This window comes from Culicoides brevitarsis, chromosome 2 (genome assembly GCF_036172545.1).
Source record: "Culicoides brevitarsis isolate CSIRO-B50_1 chromosome 2, AGI_CSIRO_Cbre_v1, whole genome shotgun sequence".
In the NCBI taxonomy this organism is placed as follows: domain Eukaryota; kingdom Metazoa; phylum Arthropoda; class Insecta; order Diptera; family Ceratopogonidae; genus Culicoides; species Culicoides brevitarsis.
The window spans coordinates 31656369-31684155 of NC_087086.1; the positions used below are offsets into that span (position 1 = coordinate 31656369).

Consider the following 27787-nt stretch of genomic DNA (forward strand, 5'->3'; position numbering starts at 1 on the left):
TTTTACTTTCTATTTTAATTTTTTTTTTATTTATTTGCGTTTATTGCCTTAATTTTGCGGCTCGGTAATTCTTGTTAAATTTTTCAAGTAAATAATTTTTTTTTTCATAACCCGATTAATTTTTTTATTTTTTTTCTTGTCCTTCAAAGAGGCTTTCACACTATTTTTATAATTTTTTTTTCGTACGTTAGAAATTCTTCTGATTTATTTATTAAAAAAAATAAATTTCTTCGAATATTCTCACGCAGTATATCTATTTATCTAGTATCTCTATAAATACCATACACGCACACGAGAGATTACACAAAAAAAAATATTTTCGGTCCGATCTGAACGTGCACGGAGCAAAAGCAAAATCACAACTAAACTAACGAATTTAAAAGTGTTCAAGTTACAGTTGAAAATAATTCGTCTCTGTGTGCGTGCACGAATGAATGGCAAAAAACAGGTTTCTAGCGAGGGTGTATGGGAGTTTAACGGCATACACATGAATGAATGAAGTAAATTCCGATGCGTTAACGAGGAATTTATGGATGCGCTGGCGTTAAATGTGGATGGGACCTTTTTTTAATTTGAATTTTTGACACGTTATGAGGGATTTTTTGGGAAATTTTATCTGAAAAATGGTAAATTTCATATTAAAAAATGTTTTTAACTGAAAAAAATTAGAAGTTAAGTCATAAATTGATAGAAATTCCTTTGAAAAAAATTATGAATGAACAATTTTCGTTACTTCAGTACGGAAAATATAAAATTTTTGATCAACAGGTGTCTTGCAGATGATATCCTGAGCAAAATGAACATTTTGGTTTGAAGTCAAAAAATTTAAAAACCGTTAATTTTCAAAAAATACTTTTTTAGTAACAAAAAATCATGAAATTTTATTTTAACATCGTGCCAAATAAGACTGAAAGTACATGTATTCCTAAAAAAAATTAAAAAATTAATTTTTAAGTTAAATTTTTGAAAAAAAATATTTTTACCAATAAAAACGCTGCTCCAATATACAAGCTCTTAAGCCTCACATTGAGATCCGGATCGGTAAAATACACATTTGTCGTGTACAAATTCGTATCAGGATTCCATTTGCGAGCAATTGACCCTTTTTGAGTCAAATTATCGCCATCCATAACTTTAAAGAAATGCTCTTTGGGCATGTAAAATTTGTGATATTTTGGCACCGAGATGCGATAGAGAGCTTCTCCAGCAGAATTTCTCAAACTTAGCTCAGTACTCAAGAGAGAAAATTCCTCCTCGATGAAGCCAATGATGTCCCCGGGCGGTTTAACTATGAACATATGTTCGCTTCGGCAGCAGCAACAAACGAAGGCACATTCATGACGACGTTCAAAAATGAGGGATTCCTGATGGGTCTTGTCCAGTAAATGCATGTCAAAGGGACGAGAGGATCCCCAAAGCAACCGATCTTTGGATGAAGAACGTTCTAAAGCGACAAAAAGAGCTTCGTTCGATGGACCACGAATCGTGAAGCGACTTTCTGATGAAACGGCGTTCAAGGCTTTAAAGAAATTTAGTAAGTATTTTTTTTTACGAATTTTTTTTAAGAGACTCACATTCATTTAATTCATAGGCTTGATGAAAATGCACCGAAGGAATTCCTGTCAAGTAATCCAGACCCGAATACGGTAAGATTTGAGCTCCTCCAAGAACATTTGTGCCGCCAGATCTCGAGGAATTTGTCGTAAAAATCGGTTGACGATTTGGAGACACTTCAAAAAAAATGTTTTTCTTAACGTGAACAAAGGCTTCTTATAAAAACAAAATCACTTACGATCATAGGATTCTCCGAAATTGGGCGCCAATATACTCGTAGGACCCCGATGCACTACAAAACAACGAGAAAATTCCAATTATAGCTCTTTGCGTCGATAAGGTTTTTCTGTTATCAGTTCGTGGCGTATTTCTCAATTTTTTTACGTCTCAAGGGTTTTTAGTAATTTCTCACCTAATGGCGGGTCAGCGTATCTCAATTTAGGTTCCGTGCGGACAACGTCGGTTTCTTTGTTGTCCATTTCTTGTGAATTACCGAAATTAAAGTCTCAAGAGCGTAAAATGTAAATCAATAAAACAAAAAAAAAATGATTCACTTGCGTTTCCGTTCCCTATCGTTCAACGTCAAAGCGAATAACAACTGACTGCTAATTGTTTCGAGCAGACTTAGAGTACCTTTTGTTTTGCGTTATCTTCATGAAATTGCCGCGATAGTCAACGATAAAAAGTTTACAGATAACCAAAGTGTGAGTGTTGAGGTGAGCGAGGTAGCGATGAGAGAGATAATGTTGCTTATCGGTTACGAGTTAAGCGTTCGTTATCGTGCGTGGAAGGATATTCTGGCGTTATGAGTTAATGGAAATAATGGAAAAATTTGAATCTCGTTAGTCGAGTTTTAAGATTTTTAGATAAGAAAAAAAATAAAATGATAAAAAAAATTAAAAAAAGGAAATATTTAGTAAAATATTAATTAAATAAAATAATTTTTATATATTTTACGAAATTTAAATTTAACTAATGCTTAAAAAAAATGAGAAAAATTCAAAAACTGTTTACTAAAAATTTTTTAAAGAGTTTTTAATTTTCAATATGAAAATTTTGGTAAAATAATATAAAATTTATTTTTCTTTATTTATTTATTTATTTTTTTTTTTTGAAATTTAAAGGAAACTTGATTTATTGAATAAAAAAAAATATTTTTTTTTCAAATAATTTTAATAATTTAAAAAATTTAGAAATAATGAATTAATAATATAATTAATAATTAAATTAATACATATTAATAAAGAAAATTTATAAAATTAATTATTTTTCTCAAAAGCTTAAAATCATAAGAAAAAAAAAATTAATTAGCTTAAAGCTTTTAATTATTTAAAAAAAAAACAATTAATTAATTAATTTTTTAACAAATTAAGAAAAAAAAATAAATTTTTAAAAACTTTAATAAATTTTAATTTTATATAATATTTTTAAGGTATATTTTTGAAAAAATTTCGTTAAATATTACAAAAATTTTTTATTTAATTGTAAAAAAATAAAATTAAAAAAAAATAATTCTTAAAAAAAATAAAAATAATTAAAATAATTTTTATTTTAAATAATAAAATTAATTATGATGAAAATTATTTTTTTTAAAATTAATTTATAAATAAAACACATTTTTTTTATCTTACCCAACAACAATAATAATATAATTTATTTTGTTGTAATTTCAGTTTCATATAATTATTATCATTATTATTTATTTATTATATATTTTTTTCTTGGATTTTTTTAAACATGTTATATATTTTCACAAATAATATTTTTATTTTATATTTTAAATTAAAAATGTGGATGACATCCAAAAAGTTGGAATTTTAAAGTCATCATATACAATAAGGGGACCATTTTTTGATGACAATTTTGTAAATTTAGCATTTTTTTGTGTATATATTTTATTGTTTTATTCTTAGTTATTATATTATAAAAATCCGTTAGAATTTTTTTCAAGGAAAATTTTACACAGAGAATAATTTTTTAAAACGTTTTAATGATTTTTCAAATCAAAGAAAAGCTTTCTGTTGCTCTTATTTTTAAACAAATATATTTTTATTTATTTTTTTAACAGCAAATTCTTGTCTTTTAAACATTTTTTAGGTGATGCGGGGTCTCTCATCATTTTTTTGTGAAGTTCTTTTTAGACATGAATATTTTTTTTATTTAACTTTAATGTTTATTGTTACAGTTATAATGTAATAATTACCACAGTTAAAATATTTTTTTATTTATTTTTTTGTTTAGTTACAACTATGCCAACATTTTATTTATTGTTAGTAAGTAAAATATATATTTTTTATCAATACTACATAATAAAGACAGACTTTTCCATGTGTTATGTCACCAAATATTTTACTTGGATTTTTTACGGGTTACGTTGAATCAATAGTCGTTATCAGTACTGTGTGTTATTTCACACGAGATTTTTAAAAACTGATTTAAAATAAAAATTTTTTTATTAGGAAGAATTTTTTCTATCGTAAAATAAGCGATTTTTTATTATCATTGTGTCAGTTTTCGTGTGCTTTTGTACTAATATGACGTCTTTTGTCATATTTTGAAAGAAAATTAACGAAAAAAAAATTTAAAAAGATAAAAAAATTGTTTAAACACCGATATCTTTGAGTGCTTGGTACAAACAGGGGTTCTTTGCGCATTCACGTGGTCCGAGCGTTGGACTTGGAAATCCTCGGAGAATCATTAAGGCGGAACGAGCAGCTGACTGGCATCCAGGATGATGACCGCAAATGGCTTCTGCATCAGCTAAGTATTGGAAGTCACATTCGGATTGAGTGGAGCCCTAAAAAAATTAAAAAAATAATTTTTTTTAAAGAAAATACAAAAAACGGTAAAAAAAAAACTTACACAAAGGTAACACAATTGATGAACACCGCAAGCAGGCAACAAATCCTGATGCAAATCGCCACTCAAAGCATCGACACCTTTGCACCGCTTCTCGAGATTGTCCAAAATCATGCATTGATCGCTCAAATTTTGCTCGAATTCACCTTCCTCCAAGAGATCATCGATGCCATTACGCTTCTTCTTCTTCTTTTTCTTCTTGTCTTCGTCATCGGGGCTCATTTCGTTGTCGGGTTCTTCGTGTGTGACCTTTTTCGGGGCGTCTTCTGGCTTGTGTCTATAAAATTTTTAAAAATTATCAAAAAATTCTTCTAAAAAAAATTTTTTTACTCACGCGCTGTGATCAAATTCGACTTTTTCCTTCTTCACAGCGACTCGTTTTGCTTTTTTATCGTCATCTGACTCATCAACCGGGATTTCATTCGCCTCCAAGTGCTGTTCCTGCTCCATATTGTTCTTAATTTTGTCCAAAGCATGTCGCATTTTCTCCAAATTATAAGCTGTGGCAAGTCTGGAGACCACGTGGTCTTTTAATTCCTTCACATCTTCCGGTTCGACGTTGCCTTCGTGCGCTCCCGTGTATTTAATCGTCTCATCAATCAATAAATCCTCAATTGCTTTCAACTTGGCGTCCATATTTTCGATTTTTGACACATCCAGGTTGCGACGCCGGTCTTCCTCGTAGTTTTTATAGAAGCTCAGGGGATAATCGCGACTTGAGCTGCCCGTGGATTTCTTCTTGCGATCCATTCCCCAGATTCGGGACCAGGTATTTGGTGTGTCGCTGCGTTTTTTCATGTCCATTAAATCTCCCGGGATTACTTGATCTTCGCGAAAAATCTCGGCGTTGGATCTTTTGTGTTTTTTCACGTCGCGCTTCTTTTTGCGGCGTCGATCGTCGTCGGAATCCTCGGTGTCGTCGTCTTCTTCTTCGTCGTCGTTCTCGTCTTCGGACGAATCTTCTTCGCTGTCGTGGTAGTGATCATGGGGCTCGTCACAGTACTCGTCGTCGCTGCAGTCGGAATTGCGTTTTCGCTTAATTGAACGTTTTTTCATCTTGTCGCCGCGTTTTTCAAAGTCATCGTCGATAAAACGGTCTTTTTTGGCGCGTTTTTTCTTCTTATCTTCTTCTAAGTCGACGCTTTTCTTCTTTTTCTTATCTTCTTCGGGCTCGGCTTTTACTTCGCTCTTCTTCATGGCGCGTTTTTTCTTTTCTTCTTCGTCATTTTCAGCTTCGCCGCTCTTTTTAACGGCTTTTTTCTTCTTTTCCTCCTCTAATTCGTCGCTTTTTTTCGGTTCCTCGCTTTTTTTGTCCATTCCGAACAAATCATCAGCCCGTTTTTTCTTCTTTTTCTCTTCTTCTCCAGCATCTCCGAAGATTTCCTTCAACTCGTGCGTGACTTTTTCATCGGTATTCATCGTGTCATGAAATTCCCCAGCAGGCGGCGAGCGTTTTGCAACGGGAAATCTCTTCTTTCGACTCGCGGGCAACCATGGCAACATCGGATAATCGCGTTTTTTCTTCGACATGGCACCGCCAGGAGCTCCTCCGTAGTACCCGGCAGCGATCATTGGCGCGAACATCATTCGTTTCTTCTTCATTGCCCGTTTTTTCTTGTAATAATCGTCCATTTCTTCCATATCGGGGTAGTTTTCGTCGTCTTGCATGTCACGCGTGTGCTCCAACTCATTTCGCAGCAATTGACGTTCGAGTTCTTCGTCGTCGTGCTTGTATTTGCCCCAAAGTTGTTTGATTAAAGCGTGATATTTACGATCCCGATCGAGATTGCGTTCGCGATCCATTTCCCGTAAAAAGTCTTCGTCCATGGTCGAGGGATGTCCATATTCGCGTTCACGAAAAACGCTTGGTTGTTGCTCTGAAATGAGAAAAAAAGCAGGAAAAAATTAAAATTTTATATTTTTTTAAAAAATAAAGCGAAAAATCACACATTGAACATGCAGCAACAGGTTCGAGTGATTTATGACGTGCTTTTAATCTCTCACACCCGAGTCATTAGTCAATGAATGTATTAATCAATGTCACCAAAGTGGACAATAATCCCAATTGATGTGATTTTTGCACGGTGCGTGTGTGTATTTCGTCGAGTTGCTCGTCAATTCGATTGAAATTCAGTTGATTTCAGATTATTAGAAAAGAGCATTCAATGATTTTCCGTCGAAATTGAGGATAAAAATAAAATAAAATACGTGATATATTTGAAAAGTAGAAAATTTATGATGAAATCTGCTGTTTTTGATCATTTTCAGACTGGATTTATAAAAAATTCATGAAAAATTTGCTTTTGTTGTTGAATGATAAAAGAGACAAGTAGAATTTAAAAAAAAAATCACATTATTTTAAACCTCGAATTTTGTACAATTTTTAGTAGTTTTTGACGGTCCTGGAAAAGGTGCGGGAACCTGGGAACCTCGTTCCCGGGAAATTTACAAAAATCATAAAGAAATATTGACTTTTCAAGAGAAAAATGGAAAAATTTTATGATTTAAAAATTAAAATTTGAAGAATTACCTTAAAAATGTATAAAATTGACTTAATTTTTTACTTAATTTTTTTTTTATTATCTTTAGGTAAATATAATTTTGGAAAATGCGTTTGATTCCCGAGAAAAAATAAAGTTTTATTAAAATTTTTTATTTATCATTATTTTATTATTATTTTTAATTATTATTATTTTTTTTATTTATTTTTTTTTAATAAAATTTTTATTTATTATTGACTCGATTTTTGATAAAAACAAATTCAAATATTACTAACGTTATTTTAGAATATCAAATTTTTTTGAAAAAAATTTCAAATCAGGAAGAAATTCTTAAACTTGAATCCTTGAATGTAAATAATTTTTGATAAAAACAAAAATTAAATAATTATAAAAATGTTAAACATATTTTAAGGTTATTTCGACAATTTTCATCAAATTTTTGACGTAAAATTTTAATATTGAAAATTTATGAAATTTAAAATTTTCAGATGCTTTACAAAAATTAATTCGAAACTTTGAGAAAAAAAATATATACCTAATAGAAAAGGACTTTCTTTCAAAAAAAAAAGAAAAAAAAAAACAACTAAAATTTTATTCATCAAATATTTTATTTTTTTTTTCCTTAAAATAATTTTAATCCTAATGCTTCTTTCTTATGTGTTTTTTCAAAATGTTTTGGCTCGTATAATACCTTCCACATAGTTTACATTTTATATGAGGCTTTGAAAGATGTTCCTTCAAATCTTTTTCAGATTCAAAAAACTTTAAGCACGAGCCATAATTGCAATTTATCTGTTTTTTATCGTGCAGTCTTAAATGTTTTTTGTAGCCTGTCATATCTGTGAATGATTTTTCACACTTTTCACATTTAGCAACAACAATTTTTTCATGAACTCTTTTAATGTGTGTGTTTAAGCCATCTTTACAGGAAAATGTTTTATGACAAATTGAGCATTTATAGGGTTCCGCTTGCAAATGTTTCAATGCCAGATGATCTCGTAATCTACCTGCACGAGCAAAACTTTCTTTACAAATGTTGCATTTGTGCATGTAATTCTTTTCGTGAACAATCTGAATGTGTTTTTTCATTAACTTATTCAAAATTGTTTTGTCACAAATCTCACACTGTGATCGAGGAGCATTTTTTAAATGCACCGACGCCATGTGTGCCTCCAAAAGTTTTTTTGTCTTACTCATTCTTCCACAAAGATCACAAGTGAATATTGGTTTCTCGTGCGTTTTTTTGTGCCCAAGAAATGATGATTTATTGAAAAAAATTCTCTCGCACTCCTCACACTTTCGCGGTTTGTGCATTTGTTGATAATGTTCCTTTAAATTTTCCTTAAGGACATATTTCGGGCAATATTTGCATTTTGTGCCATCGGGATTATCCTTTATTTGTTCACTCTTGTGAATTTCCATGTGTCCCTTCAAACCAACTTGACAGCCTAAACCTTTTCCACAAACTGGACATTTGTATGGTTTTTCCTCCAAATGTTTCACTGCTAGATGATCTTGCAACTTTTTTGTCGATTGAAATCCCTTTTTGCAAATTATACAAACATGAGTAAAATTTTTCTCGTGAACATGCTGAATGTGCCTTTTCATGTCTATAGTCAATATCACTTTATCACAAAGCTCACACTGAGATCGAGGAACATTTTTTAGATGAATCAGTTTTATGTGAGTTTCCAAGCCCCTTTTTGATGTAAGTTTTTTTCCACAAGTGTCGCAAGAAAACTTCCTTTCATGTCCCTGTTTATGGACAAAAAACGAAATTGCATTGAAATAAATTTTTCCACACTCCTCACACTTTCGCGGTTTGTGCTTTTGTCGATTATGTTCCTTCAAATTTTCCTCGAGGACATATTTCGAGCAATATTTGCATTTCCTACTATCTGGATGATCTTTGATAAGTTCGCTTTGATGAATTTTCATATGTTTTGTTAAAACACTTTTTTTTTTAAATTTTTTCTTGCAAAAATCACAAATAAATTTTTTCTTTTCTTCCATTTTTATACTGTTGCTTTTGAGCAATGCAATCCTACTGAAGCGATTTTGTCAAAAAATGTTTCTTATATTTGTTTTTTGGCTGTGAAAGTTTCTTCATTTCATACAAAATCCTGTATGCTTTACCTTTTTTCTATGTAGGTAAGTTTTGTGCCTACCTGATGGTGCTTGTTATGAATCATCAAGGTGTCAAACAAGAACTCCGTCTATTTTATTTACGGTTTTTCCAAAAAATCCTTTCAATCAGCGTTTTTGAATGAAAGATACTTTTTTTTCGAACATTAAAAAATTTACATGTTCGGCATCTGGCATTTATTGCTACCTCCAATATTGACTTACTGACCCTCAAATAGTGAATAACAAAGCATTCGCACATACTGCCTCTGTCTCAAATTCTTTAACTTTTGTCAACTACGTCAATTTCTCTTACGGCATGAAATATATTTTTTTAACTACAACTAAAAAAAAACTAAAAATTAAATAAAATAAGAAAAAAATATTTAAAATTATTTGGTTCGAGATCGCTTGACTTAAATTTAGATTTAAAGATGTAAACTTAAATCTAAATTTATAAAAAAAATTAATTAGATTTTAAAAGTTTAGGAAAAAAAAATTCTCTTTTTTTTTCAAATTTTTCAAGTTTTAGTTAATTTTTATTTTTTCATAAAATTTTTAATTCTTATTTTTTTATAAAAATATTATTTTTAATAATTTTTGTATTTAATAATTTTAAGTAACAAAAGATGTAAAATTTTATAAGCTTCTTTGAAGTTTTACGAACATTTTACGATGTTTCTTGAATATTCTATAAAGAATGCACATTCTACGATTTTAACCTAATGCACATTCTGAAAATTTGACCCAATGCAAAATCTAAAACTATGTCCCAATGAACATTGTGAAATTATTTATTTGTTTGTAAAAAATTTAGATGTAAATTCGATTAAATAATAAGGCAAATCTAAAATAAAGTCCGATGCCTCATTTTAAAAGTCAAAAATCCAATGCAATGGGGCAAAATTAAAAAAAAAGTTAAAAATTTCATCAAAATTGATCGTTTTTTGTTGTATTTTCATAATTTTCAAGATATTTTCAAAAAAATTTATAAAAAATTTTCAATTATTTTAATTTTGTTTTAAATCATATTTTAACTTTAATTTTATTCTCTAAAAAAATTTTTCATAAAATCACTGAATTTTTTTTTTTCAAATTTTTTGACAGATATTTTTTAAGAAATTTTAATTTAAAAATTTTTAACTTAAAATGATCTTAAATCAATTTTTAATTTGAAAGTTTCAAAGAAGATTATTAAAAAACAACAAAAATGTTGATCAACGATCAAAAATTGCAAAAATTTTGTCATTTTGTATGAAAATAAGTATTTCAAATTTTTTTTTTATTTTGCCCCCCCCCCCATTTTATTTTAAAAAATTTTAGACTTTATTTTTGATTTTCATTCGGAACGGTCTAAATTCTTAAAAAAAGGATTCAATAAAGATTTTTATTAAATTTTCTCACTAAATCCTTATCTTTAATAATAAAAAATTTCTTTTCTTCCCTTTTGTGTCTCTAACTAAGTGGCACAAAGTTCATTCTTCATGATAACAATAAATATAAAAAGGGAACTAAGTGAAAATTTATTATTACGAATTCCTTCTATTCAACGTCGTCACAAGATTCTGACTTTTTCTTGTACTTTTTCTACTCGAATGTTCACCCGAGAAACGAAAAAAATACAGAAATAAAAGCATTTTAATGTTTCTTTTGTCCCATTTTATCCCTTTTACGTCATTTTTCTTCAACTTAACACAATCACACTAACAAACTTCATTAACTCCTTTACTTTTGATTTCATTAAAACTCACCTTCTCTCTCACGGAACATTGATCGTTTTCGCTTTCGATCCCCATATTCCTCCAAATCGTCCAAAAACTGCTCCCGATCATCAAATTCCGGCAAATATTCCTCACCAATGTCCCGTTCATCGTATCGCGGATCCATTTCATCGCGTCCCAAGTAGTTGGCAAGAAGGTGATTCAATGCGCGGCGATTCGTTCCTTCATTATCTGCAAAAAAAAAAAAAGAAAAATTGTTAATTAGTTTCTGATTATCAACCGATTGAAAAGAAAAACGGATAAAAAGGTGTCTGGTAACGCCGCATGCACGAGGCAACAGCGCAGTTGTCATTGACGATGAATTAGCTCATTAAATTGGCAAATAATTGAAGAGGCACAAAATGAAGCATCGAGTTACAGAAAAAAAAATTGCGAGACAAGACGCCCCCATTTTGAATTTTTTCCTCTTTTGCACTCGAGAAATGGCAAAAAAATGATGTTTACTCAGACAAGAGACAGCAAAAAATGGTCGTTGTCATTTTCTGAGATCATAAAAAAAATCTTATTGTCTATCCTCTTTTTTTTCTCGACATTTTTTATTTATTTTACAATTCCGAGGTCAATCACAGACAGCAAACGCTACTTTTGCCATTGAATTTTCCCCTTTTTTCCCATAAAAAATGTCACTCGAAATTGAACTGAATCGAATTTAATGACGATGATGATTGAAAATCGCTTCTATTCAGCAAATGTCATTACCCAGAGGAAATCAAGTAATTGTTCGTAGGTGAGCCAAGTACAACCACGCCACTACCAGACACTTTTTTTGCAATAATTTCATTGGGAAATCGAACAAAAACTTATTTTTGGTTCATTCATGATTAAAATCGGAAAAAAAATTTTTTCGACATGGGTCACTTGAAGTGCTTGACCACCCATTTACAGACAAATCACGAAAAAGCACTTGATAAAATCCGAAAATCTACTCAACTTATGTCAATTTCGAGAGTTCCGGTCCTTTTTTCGCACAAAAAGAGATACAATGCGAAATGTGAAGGCAATTGAACGTGAAAAAGGATGGCGAACCACTACAAAAACAATATTCTGTCGCTTTTGAAGGCAAATCGTAAAAGTGTGAGAACTAATTTCGTGTTTTTCGTTATCGTCACGTACCAAATTACGATCGATTGGTGTGTTATTTGAGGGAATTTTCATTCAGACGTTCGGAATAAGCGGATTTTAATGAATTTTAATGAGCGACTTTGCTATTTTTAGCTTTCAACTTTGGTCGAACGGTTAAAAATTTATTTTTCTAATAAGGTTTTTCACCTTTTCTCGTCGTTTTTCTTTTATTTTTGTATTTTTTGCATAAAATTTATATAAATAACTCTAAAAAAGATCCTCTTTATTCAGATTTAAGGAAAGAAAAAAATAAGACAAAAGAAAAAAATTCTTCTATAATTTTTTTCTTTTTACTATTTTTGCTGAATGAGAATTTTTTTCATCTGATTATCGGAATAAAATACTGAATTGGCAAAAAATGCCACCCACGCACCAAATCTATTCAATACTTTCGATATTATAAATAAAAATCATGAAAATGTGAAGAAAAGAGTGAAACATGTGAAGTTACATAAAAAAAGACATATTTTTCAATAATAATAATAATTTTATTTCAATTTTTATCTGACTGAGAGTGAAGTCTTATCACTGGAGGGGGCAACCGTAACAAGTTCAAGACAACTTTCAAGTGAAAATCTTTGAGAAAATCGAGGAAAAATAAAATATTGAATTTTTTTTCGCATTTATCAAATTTTGATATGAACTGCGAGACAATTATTATGACGAACTGCTTATTTCGAGCTCAGTTGGATCATTTTTTTTTTGTTATTTATTATTTGTTTGGAATGAAGAAAAATTGTTATTATATTTTTTTCGTGGAAATACAGATTTTTTTTGATAAAAGATATTTTTAAGGAAACTTGATACGATGCGAAGATAACGAGAATAAGTCGGTATTTAAGAGATTTTATATTCTTGGAAAATTTCGATCTTGGAGATTTTTAAAGAAAAGTTTCAAGTACTTACTTTTTATAAGTATACTTTATTACTTTAATAATAAAATATTTTTTTTTAATAAATTTATTTTTAAGAAATCAGATGATTTTTTTTTAAAGCATTAAACTAATTTACTAAAATATTTTCAAAAAATAATGAAAAATTAATAATTAATTTTATTTAGTTGAGTTATTAATAAATAAGAATTAAAAATCATTAAATAAAAATATTTAAATACAGGAAAAATTTTATACTTTTTTTTATATTAAATAAGTAAATTTTTTTTTGAATTAGCAAAAAGCGATTTTCAAATTTTTTAACTGTCATTTTTTTAATTGACTTTTAATATTTTTTTCATAATTAATTATTTATTTATTTAAATTGTATAATAATTATTTAACCTATTAAGTTTAATAAAAAACTTAAAAAATGATAAAAAATCATAAAACTACTAAGAATTTCGAAACGTCAATTCAAAAAATAACCGTTTTTTTTAAATATATTTTTTTTAATTTTAACTTTTTAGATGAAATGACTTTTTTTAATTCTTTAACCATGGAATTAATTAAATCATTTAAAGTTAAGTCAATACCAATTAAGGATAATTATTAAATTAAGACTGAACTTCTCTTAAAATCATCAAATACGAGTAAATTCCCTTATAAAAAGTGATAAAAGTGTTTAAATTCATGGGAAATCGTCCTGCCAGCGTTAGTTGACTCGTATTTTGTGTGTTACTCAAGAAATAACAATACATCTTTTGGTTTTTTATTGACAACATATACCACTGAACATCATAAACTTCCTTCAACAATGACTCCAACTTGACTTCGATGCATGTTCCGAGCAGATCCAATAAAAATACAACTGAAAAATCGCAAATTATTAAAATGTATCCCATCAACCAAAACCCTTGCGTACAAATGAAGAGACTTAAACACGTTTGAACTCCAACAACAATGTGATCACTTATATTCTGCATTGACATATTATCCTCGCAGCTACCAAGGAAATTGTTGAGAATTTGATGTTGCTCGAAAATAGATTTCAAAAATTCATCCAGTTGTTGGTCGTCCTTGTCTCGAGTGTGAATCAAATCATTTAAAATGTGGAGACGAGTTTTCAGAACATCCACTTCGATGCAATTTTGCACCAACATCAACAAGACAAACGATGAAGTAGCTCCAATGCCATTTCCGATGCAAAAACCGCACCAAGCATGCAAAACAACATGAATCTCAAATCCTGGATGCGCATTGTAATCCATTTCAGGAATGTATAACGGAATAAAAAGATGCGTTTCATCAAACAAGACGTAAAAGACAGCTGGAGCTACACTAATACAAATTGTGCATGCATAAATGACGATCAAAAGACCAAAAATCACATGTTTCAAGAGACGCAAGTACCAAACAAGCACATCGAAAGCTTCCGGTACATGCTCCCATCGCTTTGTAAACGAAATTAGATGATCTTTAATCTCCATCAAGTCATCGTGCGCCGTAACCCATTTGATTATTCGTTGCATTCCAACCACATCGATCATGAAAAGGCATGCACTAAAGACAAACTCTTCCATGACTTTGCGATGCTTATACCCTTCGAACAAGTAACAAAAGCCCGTGAACATTGACAGAATAATTACTTGTAGCACGCGTAAATTGGACTTTAAAACCCAATTTTGTGTCATATAGTCTCCAACCACAGGCTTTGTACAATGATTCAAGACAGTAATGATTAGTTCGAGGGTTTTTAGCGGTTCTAAAGACTTTTTTAAACCAGGCTTCATTTTGACATCTACTCTAAAAGATGATCCTGATGCAACTGAACTTTGTCCTCAACACCAACTGTCGCGTTTCGCAAAAACTTGATTGGTTGTAGTGAAGTTGATTGATTGCAGTTTTATTGATTTACATGCAAATTTGTTCCAAAGAAAAGAAATTTATTCGATATTTTATACTTTTATCATTAAAAAAATATTATTTTGTAGTTTTTCAGGCTCACAAAACTGTCAAGGTCAACGTACAAAGTCTTCTAAAGAAGTTTTGATATGAAAATTTAGTTCAAAGAATGATACCCTTCATATGATCTTGAAGCTTAGTAATGTAGTTTTGAAGAATCCTTCTTCTAAATTAAATACATTTTTGGACTCACTAACAACTACTTAAAACTAATATCACAGCTCACGGTTCTTCTCTCATTTGGCGGTTCGTGTGTGGCGCAACAGGCAGTTGATATTTGGTGTAGTTTGACGATTCGAGAAACTTCATAGAAGCTTTGAGAAACTCAATAGAAGCTTATAGAAATTTGACATCTTTCGTAACTAAAAAAAAAATATTTTAAACACAAACTTCTTTATAAAAAAGGGGCCCTATAAAAAACTTACAAAATACAGTAGTAAGAAAATGAAATAAAATTTTTGAACTCGATTGCTCTTTCTATTTTGAACAATTTTCGATTATTTATTTACGCGAAAAATTTATTGCGTTAAAACATTTTTTTATAATAAAATTATGCTTACAATTGAATTTTGATTAGACAAATTTAAAACTATACTAAAATTTGTTAAAAGTCATGTAATCTAAATTAAATGAGGTTAAAATAGAAAATAGTAAAAAAATCTGAAAATTACGATTGAACTTTTCTTAAAATCATCAAATACGAGTAAATTCCTTTATAAAATGCGATAAAAGTGTTTAAATTCATAGGAAATCGTCCTGCCAGCGTCAATCGACTCGTGTTTTGTGTGTTACTCAAGAAATAACAGAACATCTTTTGGTTTTTGACCGACAGCATGTACCAAGGAACATCATAAACTTCCCTAAACAATGAATCCAACTTGACTTCGATGCATGTTCCAAGCAGATCCAACAAAAAAACAACTGAAAAATCGTAAACCAGCAAAATATATCCCGCCAACCAAAACTCTTGCAAACATATGAAGAGACTTAAACACGTTTGAACTCCAACAACAATGTGATCACTTATATTCTGCATTGACATGTTATCCTCACAGGTATCTACAAAATTGTTTAGAATTTGATGTTGCTCGAAAATAGATTTCAAAAAGTCATCCAATTGTTTGTCTTGCTTGTCTCGAGTGTGAATCAAGTCATTTAAAATGTGGAGACGAGTTTTCAGAACATCCACTTCGATGCAATTTTGCGCCAACATCAACAAGACAAAGGAAGAAGTAGCTACAATGCCATTTCCGGTGCAAAAAATGCACCAAGCATGAAAGATGGCATGAATCTCGAATCCTGGATGCGCCGTGTAATCGATGCCCGGAATGTATAACGGAATAAAAAGATGCGTTTCATCAAACAAAACGTAAAAGAAGGCTGGAGCTACACTCACGCAAATTGTGCATGCATAAATGATGATCAAAATACCAAATATTAAATGTTTCAAGAGACGAACGTACCAAACTAGCACATTGAATGCTTCTTTTTCATGTTCCCAATGTTTAGTAAAACTAATAATATGCTCTTTGATGTCCATCAATTCGTTGTGCGACATAGCCCACATGATTATTCTTTGCAATCCAGCGACATCGATCATAATTAGGCAGGCACTAAACACAAACTCTTCCATGACATTGCGATGCTTATATCCGTCAAACAAGTAACAAAATCCCGAGAAGACTGAGAGAATGAATACATGAAGCACGCGTAAATTGAACTTCAAAACCCAATTCCGTGTCATATAGTCTCCAACAATAGGTTTTGCGCAGTGATTCAAGACAGTAAAGATTAGTTCGAGAGTTCTCAACGGCTCCAGAGCCTTTTTTGAAACAGACTTCATTTTAGCATGTATTTTAAAAGAAGATCCTGAAGTAACTGAACCTTGTCCTAAACACCAACTGTCACTTTTCGCAAAAATTTGATTGGTTTTAGTAAAATTCCCCATTAGGATAATGACATTTTTATTGATTTCTGAGCAAATTTGTTCTAAAAAAGAGCAATTTATTCGATATTTTATACTTTTATCATTAAAATAATTATTTTTATCGGATATTATCAAAATTCAATGCTGAAAATTAGTGAGAAAATTTGTATTTTCAAGCTCATAAAATTGACAAAGTGTTATTGTGTGAAAATTTGGTTAAAAATTAAATGACCTTCACATGACCTTGACTTTAAAAATATGTTTTCATTTTTTCTTCGAAATGCAAAATGTCCATTAAATAGACCTTGACTTATTGTTTTCTCTTTACAAAATTTCCTTAAATAGCGCATTATCACTTTTTTAAACTGCGATGATTAATTTAATTTTCTTATCAAAGGGCAAGCTCAAGTTCAGTTTCTCTTCTATGATTCAATAAAGGAACTGAATAAAAGACAGCTGATTAATCAATTTCTCTTTAGTTTGCAATTCAAATCCGACTTGAAATGTCGAAAGTAGTTTTTATATTATTTTGGGCTTTTGCCAGTTTTTGCTTCTGTTCTGATGTAAATTCTGTAAATTATAATTTCAATCACGAAAATGCTATTAGCCAAAATGAACCGAGATCAAACTCCGAAACTCAATTAAATAACTTCGAGAAAAAAGTTGACTTAATAATCGCTCACTTGGCCACTAACATCTCACAATTATTGGAAATTTTCAAACAAGAAATTCTAAAGGAAGTTGAAACTTTTCATCCCAAAAAACGTTCATTCAAATCTGGCCAGCGCTGTACCATCCAAAATCGTCGTTTCCGTGAATATTTGATCGCAAATCACGATGAAACCTTAGATCGAGATAACCAGCGTCGAAGTGTCTTTACCCAAATCGTAAGCGGATCATTGTGGAATTTGGAGAAATTCGAAGATGCTGAGAATGTTTTCAAAATTAAAAGTTCTTATTTTGATGAATATTTCTATGCTGGAGCTGATGGCTTGAAATATGACTCTCACCGCAGAGAAGTTTTTACATGGAAGCCCAAGACGCGATGTGAGGAGCAGTGCTATTGGAAAATTGAATTAGTGAAAGGTGAAACTGAATATTTTACGATTCGCAACACGGCATACGGAGAATATTTTTATGCCTTTGACACCGATCAACATTTCCCGCGACGAAAAGTTTTCACGTGGAAATTTGATCCGCATCACAATGTTCAAGCGGATCACCAAAGTCATTGGACAATTGTTTGTGATTCTGGATTTTAAGTGAAATTATTGATTCTTAAAAGATTTTTTTTAATATTAAGGCCGAGACAAAAATCAAAACTGTTTCCGATTTCATTAAAAGAAAAATTTAAAGTAGTATGAAAAAAAAATTGTTTTTTAGAATCTATAAAGGTTTTCATTTTTTTATTGAAAATATAAATTTGATAAAAAAGAAAAATAAATATTTTCCTTTAAAAAAAAATTCATTAAAAATTTTTTTAAAATAAATTAAAATAAAATAATTCATTGAAAATAAAAATAAAATTTAAAATATTCAATTTTGAACTGAATTTGATAAAAATTATTATTTTTTCTTAAAAAGAATTTAGTCAAAAATTTTACCAAATTTCGATTTTTTTTTAATAAACCTTTAATTGACCTAAGATTTTCAAAAAAAAAAAGGAAAAAAAATAAAATCGAAAACACTTTTGACTTTTATATTGTCCTAAATCGATCCTAAATTATTCATTTTTATTGTTGATAAGTTGATAAAATTAATAAATTTTCTCTTGAAACTTCACTCATTATCGCACCTTTTAATAAAATTCGATTAAATAAAGGAGAAAATGTCCATCATTGTGTAAGAACAACAGCAAATATTTCAAAAAAGCCATCAGCGAAGCAATATGATGCTCATTAAACGCGCAAAATGTTGTCAAATAGGCGTTCATTATGTAAATTTAGTTTTCTTCATCTTTCCCTTAGCGAAAATATTGGTTTCGTTTTTCATTCTCGTTTTTTTTTCCTGTTGAACAATATTTGCTGACCAGACAGCGTTCTTTACTTTTCAATGATTTTGAATATCGGATTATCTTGAAATATTTGAAAAGGAAGGTAAATTTTATTTAAAGGACAAAAAAATTCACGACCTCATTTTTTTTCATTGATTCGGTGGTTTTTTCTGCGAAAGACAGACGCTGAAAGATATTAAATTTCCTCCGTCATGTTCGCGAATTTTCATCATCAATTTTTCCTTTTCCTAAGAAAACATCAGTTTATTATCTCTTCGCCGCGGGGAAAGAAAAGGAAAATAAAAGCACGCGAAATACGATCCCAACGCAAGAAAAAAAATATTAAAATTAGAAATTTACTTTTAATCGGAGAAAATCTCTTCGTAAGACTTGAATTGAAGGTAAGTAATGAAGAGCGACAGGCGATCAATAAAATTGAACGTTTTTTTTCGAAATGATAAGATGTACAAGGACAAAGTTAATATGAAGGAAATGTTTGGGTATGTAAATAAATTTCCGGTTTGGATTCCAAGAATTAATGTTTTGAATATTTTTCTCGTTTGTTTGAATTTTTTCCTAATTTAGCTCGAATTTGTCACAAAAATATTTATTTTTTTTTTATTTATCTTCACATAGTAATTTTAGAAAATTTTTTATTTATTTAATTTCAATTTTTTATTAATTTAATTTTTTTATTAAAAAAACAGCAAATTATCACATTTTAAAATTTTTTAAAAATTTTTTTATGAAAATTTATTTTTTGAAAATTTTTTATTTACAAATTTTATTAAATTTTTTTTATTTTTTAAAGTTATTTTTAATTTTTTTAATTTTTATTTTAAACTTTTAAATTCCAATCCAAGAATAAAATAAAATATTTTTAATTCACAAAAAATGTCAACTACAAAAATGCAGTAAGTCTCGTTTTTCAACAAAAAAAAAATTAATAATGAGCGATTTTCATAAATCACGTTTCTCGAGAAAAAAACAGAAAAGTTCATATTTTAATGAGCACGCTTTTTTTGGAGTAATTAGACACGTGCGGATGTCACCATGGCACTTCATCTCTTAACTCATGACAACATAAATTTCTATTTTTCTTCCTTTTTCTTTCCGTTTTTTTTTCTAATTACTAAAAAAATGTTTTTTTTGTCTTACCTTCGAATGGTGACTCGCGATTGTTGCTAAGTTGTGATTCGCGTCGATGTAGAGCGTCAACAGCGGCCTACATTTTTTTTGTTTTAAAAGAAAAATCAATAAAAAAATATTTTTATTAATAAAAAATTTTTATTATTAAAAAACATTATTTTTTTAAGAATATTCGTAAAATTATTTTTTAATAAAAAAAAATTATTTAATTTATTTTTTTATTTAAAAAAAATAATTAAATTTTTTTTAATAATTTTAAATTATTAATTATTATTTATTAAAAAAAATTATTAATAAAATTAAATTAAAAAAAAAAATTTTAAAAATTAAAAATTTTAAATTAAAAATTAATAAAATAAAATAAAAAAAATTTAATTTTAAATAAATAAATTTATTTTTAATTATTTATTATTTATTTTTATGTGAATATTAAATATTTATTTATTTATGAAAAAAAAAAAAAAAAATTTCTTACCTGTAGCGAGTACGGCGTCGAATGCGGCGAAGCAACTGTGAATCCAAGCAAAATCCCGAACGGCAAAATTGTCAGTTTCATTCTGCACTTGAATATTTCTCTGCAAAGATTTAAAAAACAAAAGTAATAAAAAAATAAACAGAGATTTTTTAATAGTTTCATCCGGAAAAAAATAAAAGAGCCATTAATAAACGAGTGAAAAAAAAAGTTAAATAATGTTTTAGTTGCTGCGCGATGTGGGCTTAATGCTTGCTATTTTGCTGCAGTTTTTGCATCAATGTGGGCGGCAAACAGACTAAAATGTGTGCCTGGAGATATTTTTGCTCTTGAATTTAATTTTGAAGAGAAAATGAATTATTTTTTGTTAGTTTTTTGGCAAAATTTTCTTCCGGTGTCTCAGAAGATAAATTTTTGTGTCTCGTATTTTATGTGGGATGAACTTTTCGTGAAACTTGTTGTACGAGACAAATGATAAATTTGGTTGTCAAACATTTCCTTTTCGTGTCTCGTGCACATTATTTTACTTTTCTCGTAAATTTTCGGTTTAAATTGAGGCCTTTCATGAAGATCGGTTCAATTGTAATCGGAAATTACTTTTCAAGACTCAAAGCGCTGTTAATGGATTTTTGTGGTTTTCCGCGTGTTTGCCCGGTTTTCTCATCAAATGACACCCGTTCAAACGAATTTCCACGAGAATGGACGAGCAAACGGACAAAAAGAAGCAAAAACGGATAATAATCTAACAATTAGTCCACTCAGTTGTGTGCTCAGTTGGATTAGTTCGTTATCGACTGTTTTATCGGTTTCTTTGCTCATTCGCTTGTTGATACGGACTCGGCAGAGAGATGTGGTAATGGATTAACAATGGACCCGTATATGGATGAAGGATGATAGTACGCTCTTAATTAAGTTTCGATGTGTCCGTTTGTGTCTTGTTTGGAGAGATTTGCTTCATCAACTTGGAAAAGTGGTAGAAAATTGTTGAATTAAGGGAGATGTTGATGGAATTTCTAACGAAAAATGGAGTTGAGTGACAAATGATGAGGGTTTTTTTTATCGTAAAATATTTTTTTTGGGTTTTAATGCAAATTTTTTATCAAAAAAATATTAAAGACCTCAAATTTTCATTAAAATTCCTTTTAATAAATTTTATTTCCAAAAATTTTTAATTAATTCATCAATTTTCCTTTCTGTTTTTGATCAAAATTGATTTTCTCGTCATTTTCATCAATATTTAACTTTTGGTTTGTCAAAATTTATCATTTCTCTTCTAATTGGCATGTTATCTGATCCAATATTTCCTGCACACGTCAAGAGCTGAAAATATTAAATTTTCTCTCGGTGTCTGGTTGCTAAATATTTGTACTTGTTATTAATTTATTATGCAATTTCGTAATAAATGCCATTTATGTAACGAACCGTAACAAGTTCAGACGAAACGAAAATCAAGACTCAAATTTCGAGCGACTGAGTTTCTGTGAAAATGTAAATAAATACAAATTTAATAAGAAATTTCCTTGGAAAAAAATCAGAAATTGAACCCGAAAGTCTTGTTAACTTTTTGTTTTTGCATACAAAACAAAATAAAAACAAAAATTTTGTTCACTTACAAAACTTTTAATGAAAATGAAAATTTTATTATGACAAAGTCGAAATATTGCTGAAAGTTGTTTTTATTGTAATTCAAGGAGGTTTATGTTTATTAGTGACTTTTTATCAAAAATAATGACGAGTTTTAAAATTTTTATTAATTTCTCTGAAAAAATTATTTAAAAAAAAAATAAGACACGAATTATGTTTTGATGAAAAATTTTAAAATTTTAATAAAATTTTGTTAAAAGCTTTTTAATTTTTTTTTAAATATTTATTTAATTTATTAAATTTAAATAAAATAAAATTAAAATTTATTTGAAAATTAAAAAAAATTTTTTTTAAATTTAAATTTATTTTTTTTAATTGAAATTATTTTAAAATAAAAATTTTTTTTTTTTTTAACAGCTTTTTATTTTTTTTTATAATAAGAAGCTTTTAAATATTAAAATTAATTTTTCAAAAATTAAAAAAAAAATTAAAAATAAATAATTTTTATTTTAAAATAATTTTAAATAATTTTTAATTTAAAATTAAATTAAAATTTAATTAATTTAATTTTTTTTAATAATTTTTAAATTAATTTTTTTAAAATCAATTAATTTATTTAAATTTAAAATTTAATTTAAATTAATTTTTAATTTAAATTATTTTTTTATTTTAAAAATTTTTTAAAAATTGTTAGATAGTTTTACTTTTTTATTCGAACAAGAAAAACTTTTTTTTTTATTCGAAAACGATCGTATTAAAGTTAGACAAATATCAAAGTTTACTGAATATATATGCAACACGTGTGTCCTATTTACGCCTTAAGTACTTTTTCCCATGTTTCCTCTCATACCTGTCGACCATCTGTATCAATATTCACATAAATATCTTGAACAAATAACACACTCGACCAACTTTGACTTTTTATGTGATAAATTCTAATTATTACGTGCTTGTCTGTGTTTTTTCCTTTTTTCTCCGACTTGCATAACGCACTCACATTTCTTTTCTTTACGTAAACATCCTTACGCCAATTGATTAATGAATTTTGTACGACTGTTTGGTTTCTTTTTTTATTTCTTCTTGTTTCCATGTCAAAGTATTTTTTTTCGCTCCCAAGAGGAAAAAAGGCAAATTTACCTCATATTTATTTCATATCGATTTCCGGCGTTTTTCGCACAAAAAATTGATGCTTTTCAAATATTTGTGCCCGAAACCGTGCCCGACACAGACGAAAAAATATGAAAATGTTTTTGTTTGTCTGCGGGGAATCATTTATCAAAGTTTTCAAATAACTTTGGGGCTACACAGAATAAAAAAATAAATAACTCGTTTATCGAACTTTACTCGATATTGTTAATGTTTAATGTTCTTTTTTGTTGAATCTGTGAGAGCGATTATGATCGGCGAGACATGAAATGCAAATTTTAAGCACGTCTTGGAGATTGGAAGTTCGTGATTCGAGATTTTATGCGTTTTAAAACTCGAACTTGAATTGAAATTTAAAAAAAAATAATTCAAAAAAAAAAAAAATATATTTTTATTTTTTTTTATAAAATAATTTTAATAAAAATAATAAAAAAAATTAAAATTAAAAATTAAATAAAAATTAAAATAAAAATTAAAATTTTAAATAAAATTTAATTAAAATAATTGTTAAAAAAAATATAAAAATTAAATAAAATATTTTAATAATAATTTTATTATCAAAAAAAAAAAATAGAATTTAATATTTTAATATATTTTTTTTTAAATATTTATCTAATTAAAATAAAATAATTTAAAAAATAAAAATATTTTAATTAAAAATAGTTTGATGAAATGATTTAACTTTTGAATTTTTTAACTTAACAATAAATTAAAATAAAATAAATAAAAAAAAATAAAAATTATTTTTTATCAAAAGACAAAACTTTTTCCAGTCATTTAAAAGAAAATTACATTTTTTTTTGACAAAAATCAAAGAGGTTTTGGGTCTAAATTTGAATTAATTTTTTCAAACTCAAAATAGTTGATTTCTAGTTCAAAATTGTCAGTTTTTAAAATTACAATAGATTTTTCTGGCACTTTAAAAAGAAATTTTTAATTAAAAAATTATTTTTACTTAAATATTTTTTTAATCTCGGCATCTCGAGCTTTCACAAAATTCACCGAACACCAAAAAAAGTCGAGATTTTACAATTTTTCCCATGTCCTCATGAAAATTTTATGATAAATCGAACTTTTATCTGTCACACATGGGTTCACGAGCGGATTACCGTAACCCAATTGAAGAGTAAATTTCACCTCAGGGGTCGAATTACGAATAAATTGACTCAAAAACACGCACATTTAAAATATTTCCACGAGGTAACAGGTGTGGTAAGTAATTAAATTGATTTAATTCAATAACCGGGCGTCTCCACATTCATTCGCAAGACCCTTTTAAACAAAAAGAAAAAAGAAATAAAACACTTTTAAATGGATTGCAAATGAAGTGTAAGTAAGCGGATTTGCAACAATGCATAAATTTATGAGTTTTCTATGGGATATTAAAATTCAAAGGAAATTCGTTATTTATTCAAGACGTTTGTCTCGAAAGCGAACGAAGAAAAAAAAAACATATTTTCCACGCCTATTAATTTGCATTGTCATTTCGATCCGACTCCGTGAACGTCACTATTTATTTTGTGATTGAGTTTCAACTGTGAGCAAAATGACAAAAGACGATGCAAGGTAAGAAGTCCTTGAAGCGGAATTTTAATCTCGAAGAAACCAATAAATGGGCAAACAAAAAGCAAACAAAGTTACAAGTACGCAAGTTGTTTGTCTTTTCAGGAGAAATTTCTCATTGGCGCAGAAGAGCAAAACGAAGACAGAAAAAAAAATAAATTATTTATTTATAGGAAGGTAAGATGCGTTTAATGACTGACAGAAGGAGATAAGAAATCTTTTCTATTGTTCATTTTTCGTCTATTTTTCTGTCGTTATTCGGCATTAAATGAGAGAACGGAGAGTTAATTAACGTAAGTGATGATAGTTGGAGACGAAGAGTGACGTCAACATTTCATGTCCATGAACTAATGGGAGTAATTTGAGGGATAAAAACAAAAAGAAAAAGGACAATTTGGAATTTTTTTCGTAAATTTTCTTTGTGGGAGAGATTTCGTGATGTTTCGCTTGTTTTTTGGTCGTAACTTGGCAACGTTCGATCAAATAACGTTTAAGAATCTTGAATATTTTATATGATAAAGTATTGATAAGGCATCAAAAATTATTGATTTTATCGAGAGGTTTGATAAAATTATTAAAAGTTGATGTTTTTGAGTAATTAAAAAGACATTAATGAAGTGATTTTCCTTTAAAAAAATTTTTTGTGAGTAATTTTCTTCAGTTTTAATCAAAAATATTTATTTTTTTTTTCAAAAAAAAATTCTTATAATTTATTGTGAGATGCTTTATTATGAAAAGCTTTAAGCCAAAAAAAGGCAAAAAAAAATTAAGTCACAATTTTTTTTTAAATTTAAAATATTTTTCAGAAAATTCTTCCATTTTACTCAAAAATATTTTTTATTCAGAAAAATTTTTAAGTCATAAAAAATTTTAAAAGTTTATGTCTTTGTAATTAAAATGACATTAATGAAGTGATTTTCTATGAAAAAAATTAATTTTTCACATAAAAATAATTTTTCAAAATATTTTTTTTTTAAAATTTTTAGATTTTTTTTTTGAGCCAAAAAAAAATCCAGGAAAAAATTAAAAGTCATATAAAAATATTTTTAAATTAATTTTATTTTATTTAAATTAATTAATTTAATTTAATTATAATTTTAGTTTTAATTTTTTTTAAATTAATAAAAATTTAATTTTTTTTTAATTTAATATTTTTTATTAAAAAAGTTATTAAAATTAAATAATATTTAAAGTTTTTTACGAGAAAAAATATTAAAAACAACATTTCAACTTTATTTTTCACGGTGACTAAATAACAAAAAAAAACGTCAAGTCATGAAGTAATAATCAAGATTGCCACAAATGTCAGATTTGCCACTTCATAACGAATTCTAGCGGAAATCTAGACAATCAAAGCTAAAATGACTTTTCAAGCGAGAAAAAAATTTTTTTTTTCATATTTTTATTCAACTGTACCTAACTCTCTTGAGCTACTCTAGAATTATTTTTCGCTGAAGAATTTTTTTTATTTTCCATTAAAAGTATTTCAAATTAAAGCTTGCATGAGTAATTCGCGTGTTCATTACAAAATCTGATAAAAAAATTGGAGCATTTTTGATAAATTTTAATGAAAACTTAATAATTTTTTTTTTCTCCAAGAACAAATTTTTCCTCAAAATGAGCAAAAATCCATAAAAAACATCAATTTTATAAAAAAAAAAAAAAAATCATCAAGCAAATAATGTCGAATGTGACAAATGTTCCATTAAAAGTCACGTTAATCACACACAGACCAGAAGACATCGCCAGCAGCAAACATTATCATAACATGTCTTCTTGAATTACAGAAAATACACAAAGGAAGTTCCAATGTCACGTATCAATAGCATTATTCAGCAGTCAGTGGCAGACACAAATGACATCATTTTGAATTTCCAGCCTACACTTTTGCTCATTATTTTCCTCAATTGTCAATATTTTCTTTGTTTCTCGGCTCGAGATCAAACTCTTTTATTATTTTTATATGATTTCTTTTATTTTTCAGAATTTTTCATCAAAAGTGGTTCTTTTGATATGAAAAGTCTTCACCATGGTTTCAACTTTGTGGAAAAAAAATCTTTTCATCTTTCTTGTTTACAAAGTTTATTCACTGAATGAAAAAAAATAATTTTTCTCGTTTTAATACAATTTTAATATAAAAGCCGAGAAAATTTTATTTATGACAAGTCTTGCTAATTATTTTAATTATACCTACAACTTTTTATGTTAAATTGAATTTTCACGTTTTTGAAAAGCAGGAGGAAAAATAATAAAAAAAAATAGGAAAAAATTGCGGAAACTCACCCAATTGTAAAAAAATGAACTTTTTTTGATTCCTTTTATTTATTTTATTTTTTTTAATTTAATTTTTATTTTTTTTTTAAAGGAGTGACTTTTTCTTTATTTTTTTTTTTATTGAAGATTTTTTTTTCACAGAATTTTTTTTTACTGCGTATTTTTTTTGTAATAAATTATTGTTTTTTTTCTTCTTGAGTTACTTCACAACGCAGTTTCTGTTTCAATTTTTTTCTCACAATTAATTATTTTTTTTTTAATTTTTTCACTTAGAAATGAAAAGTCGACGGCATCTTTACACCGTGACACAAACCGAATGATTGTGACAAATAAAGTGCATTTCCATCCGTTTTTATAAGCAGCGAGCCTTGTGGATGCGAATGGAAAAATGTGAATGGATCGGGTGGACCAACACACTTGTTCGAGTCGATTTACGATCGATATGCGTGCGCGTTTCTTCTTTCGTGACGGGTTTCGTATCTTATCAGAGGAAAGTAGCTTCACAGCCTCGCCGTCACTGAAACTTTTTTGTTCCGTACATTTTTTGACATTTCACGTCGCACTGCGCAATCGCTCGACGGAAAATCACCTTTTTTCGCACGACACCCGAAAAACCTTTGCCAACACGGATTGTCGTCGCTGCATGCCAGGAACGTTGAATCACATGTTACGGCAATTCGTTTCCATTTATTTTTATTGTCGCTTTATAGGTGGAAGATGAAGAAGAAGCAACAGGCAGGCAAGATTCGTGTTTGTTTGTTTGTTGTGACTCCCTTTTCTGTGCCGTGTTTTGTACGATAATTCAATTTTTTTTTCATTCATGACTTTTTGTGGAGTTAAGACACTGAACGGGGCTCCATGGAACGATATTTTCACTTAAACTGTCAATTATCGCTTTAAA

At 28.5% G+C, this 27787-nt stretch overlaps 2 protein-coding genes across 3 annotated transcripts; both read right to left on the reverse strand.

Moving 5' to 3' along the window:
• Positions 1 to 835: 835 nt before the first annotated feature.
• LOC134831409 (phospholipid scramblase 4) lies at positions 836 to 2130 on the reverse strand. Its single transcript, XM_063845135.1, has 5 exons — positions 1967 to 2130; positions 1793 to 1846; positions 1575 to 1730; positions 984 to 1519; positions 836 to 925 (listed from the first exon to the last, which is right to left on the reverse strand). The coding sequence occupies exons 1-5, from the start codon at positions 2031 to 2033 to the stop codon at positions 887 to 889; spliced, it is 852 nt and encodes a 283-aa protein (XP_063701205.1). The 5' UTR covers positions 2034 to 2130; the 3' UTR covers positions 836 to 886.
• Positions 2131 to 3489: 1359 nt separating this feature from the next.
• Positions 3490 to 27273, reverse strand: LOC134829495 (zinc finger CCCH domain-containing protein 13). Of its 2 annotated transcripts, none has more exons than XM_063842576.1 (7): positions 26896 to 27273; positions 20323 to 20422; positions 19857 to 19923; positions 10790 to 10990; positions 4748 to 6290; positions 4417 to 4690; positions 3490 to 4351 (listed from the first exon to the last, which is right to left on the reverse strand). In XM_063842576.1, exons 2-7 carry the CDS (start codon positions 20401 to 20403, stop codon positions 4157 to 4159), a joined length of 2361 nt encoding a protein of 786 aa, XP_063698646.1. In that variant the 5' UTR covers positions 20404 to 20422; positions 26896 to 27273; the 3' UTR covers positions 3490 to 4156. The 2 variants fall into 2 exon arrangements, with proteins under 2 accessions (XP_063698646.1, XP_063698645.1); XM_063842575.1 differs by lacking the exon at positions 26896 to 27273 and adding an exon at positions 24057 to 24116.
• Between the last annotated feature and the right edge of the window lie 514 nt (positions 27274 to 27787).

Excerpts from the sequence above, each read along its gene's own strand:
- LOC134829495 (XM_063842575.1), bottom strand. The coding sequence starts at position 24,091 with ATGGGAAAAATTGTAAAATCTCGACTTTTTTTGGT. Across the intron at positions 20,423-24,056 it reads AAATCTCGACTTTTTTTGGT|AGAAATATTCAAGTGCAGAA; the intron begins GTTCGGTGAATT and ends AAATCTTTGCAG. Across the intron at positions 19,924-20,322 it reads CGACGCCGTACTCGCTACAG|GCCGCTGTTGACGCTCTACA; the intron begins GTAAGAAATTTT and ends AAAAAAATGTAG.
- LOC134831409 (XM_063845135.1), bottom strand. The coding sequence starts at position 2,033 with ATGGACAACAAAGAAACCGACGTTGTCCGCACGGAACCTAAATTGAGA. Across the intron at positions 1,847-1,966 it reads ATACGCTGACCCGCCATTAG|TGCATCGGGGTCCTACGAGT; the intron begins GTGAGAAATTAC and ends GTTGTTTTGTAG. Across the intron at positions 926-983 it reads TTGGAGCAGCGTTTTTATTG|GAATACATGTACTTTCAGTC; the intron begins GTAAAAATATTT and ends AATTTTTTTTAG.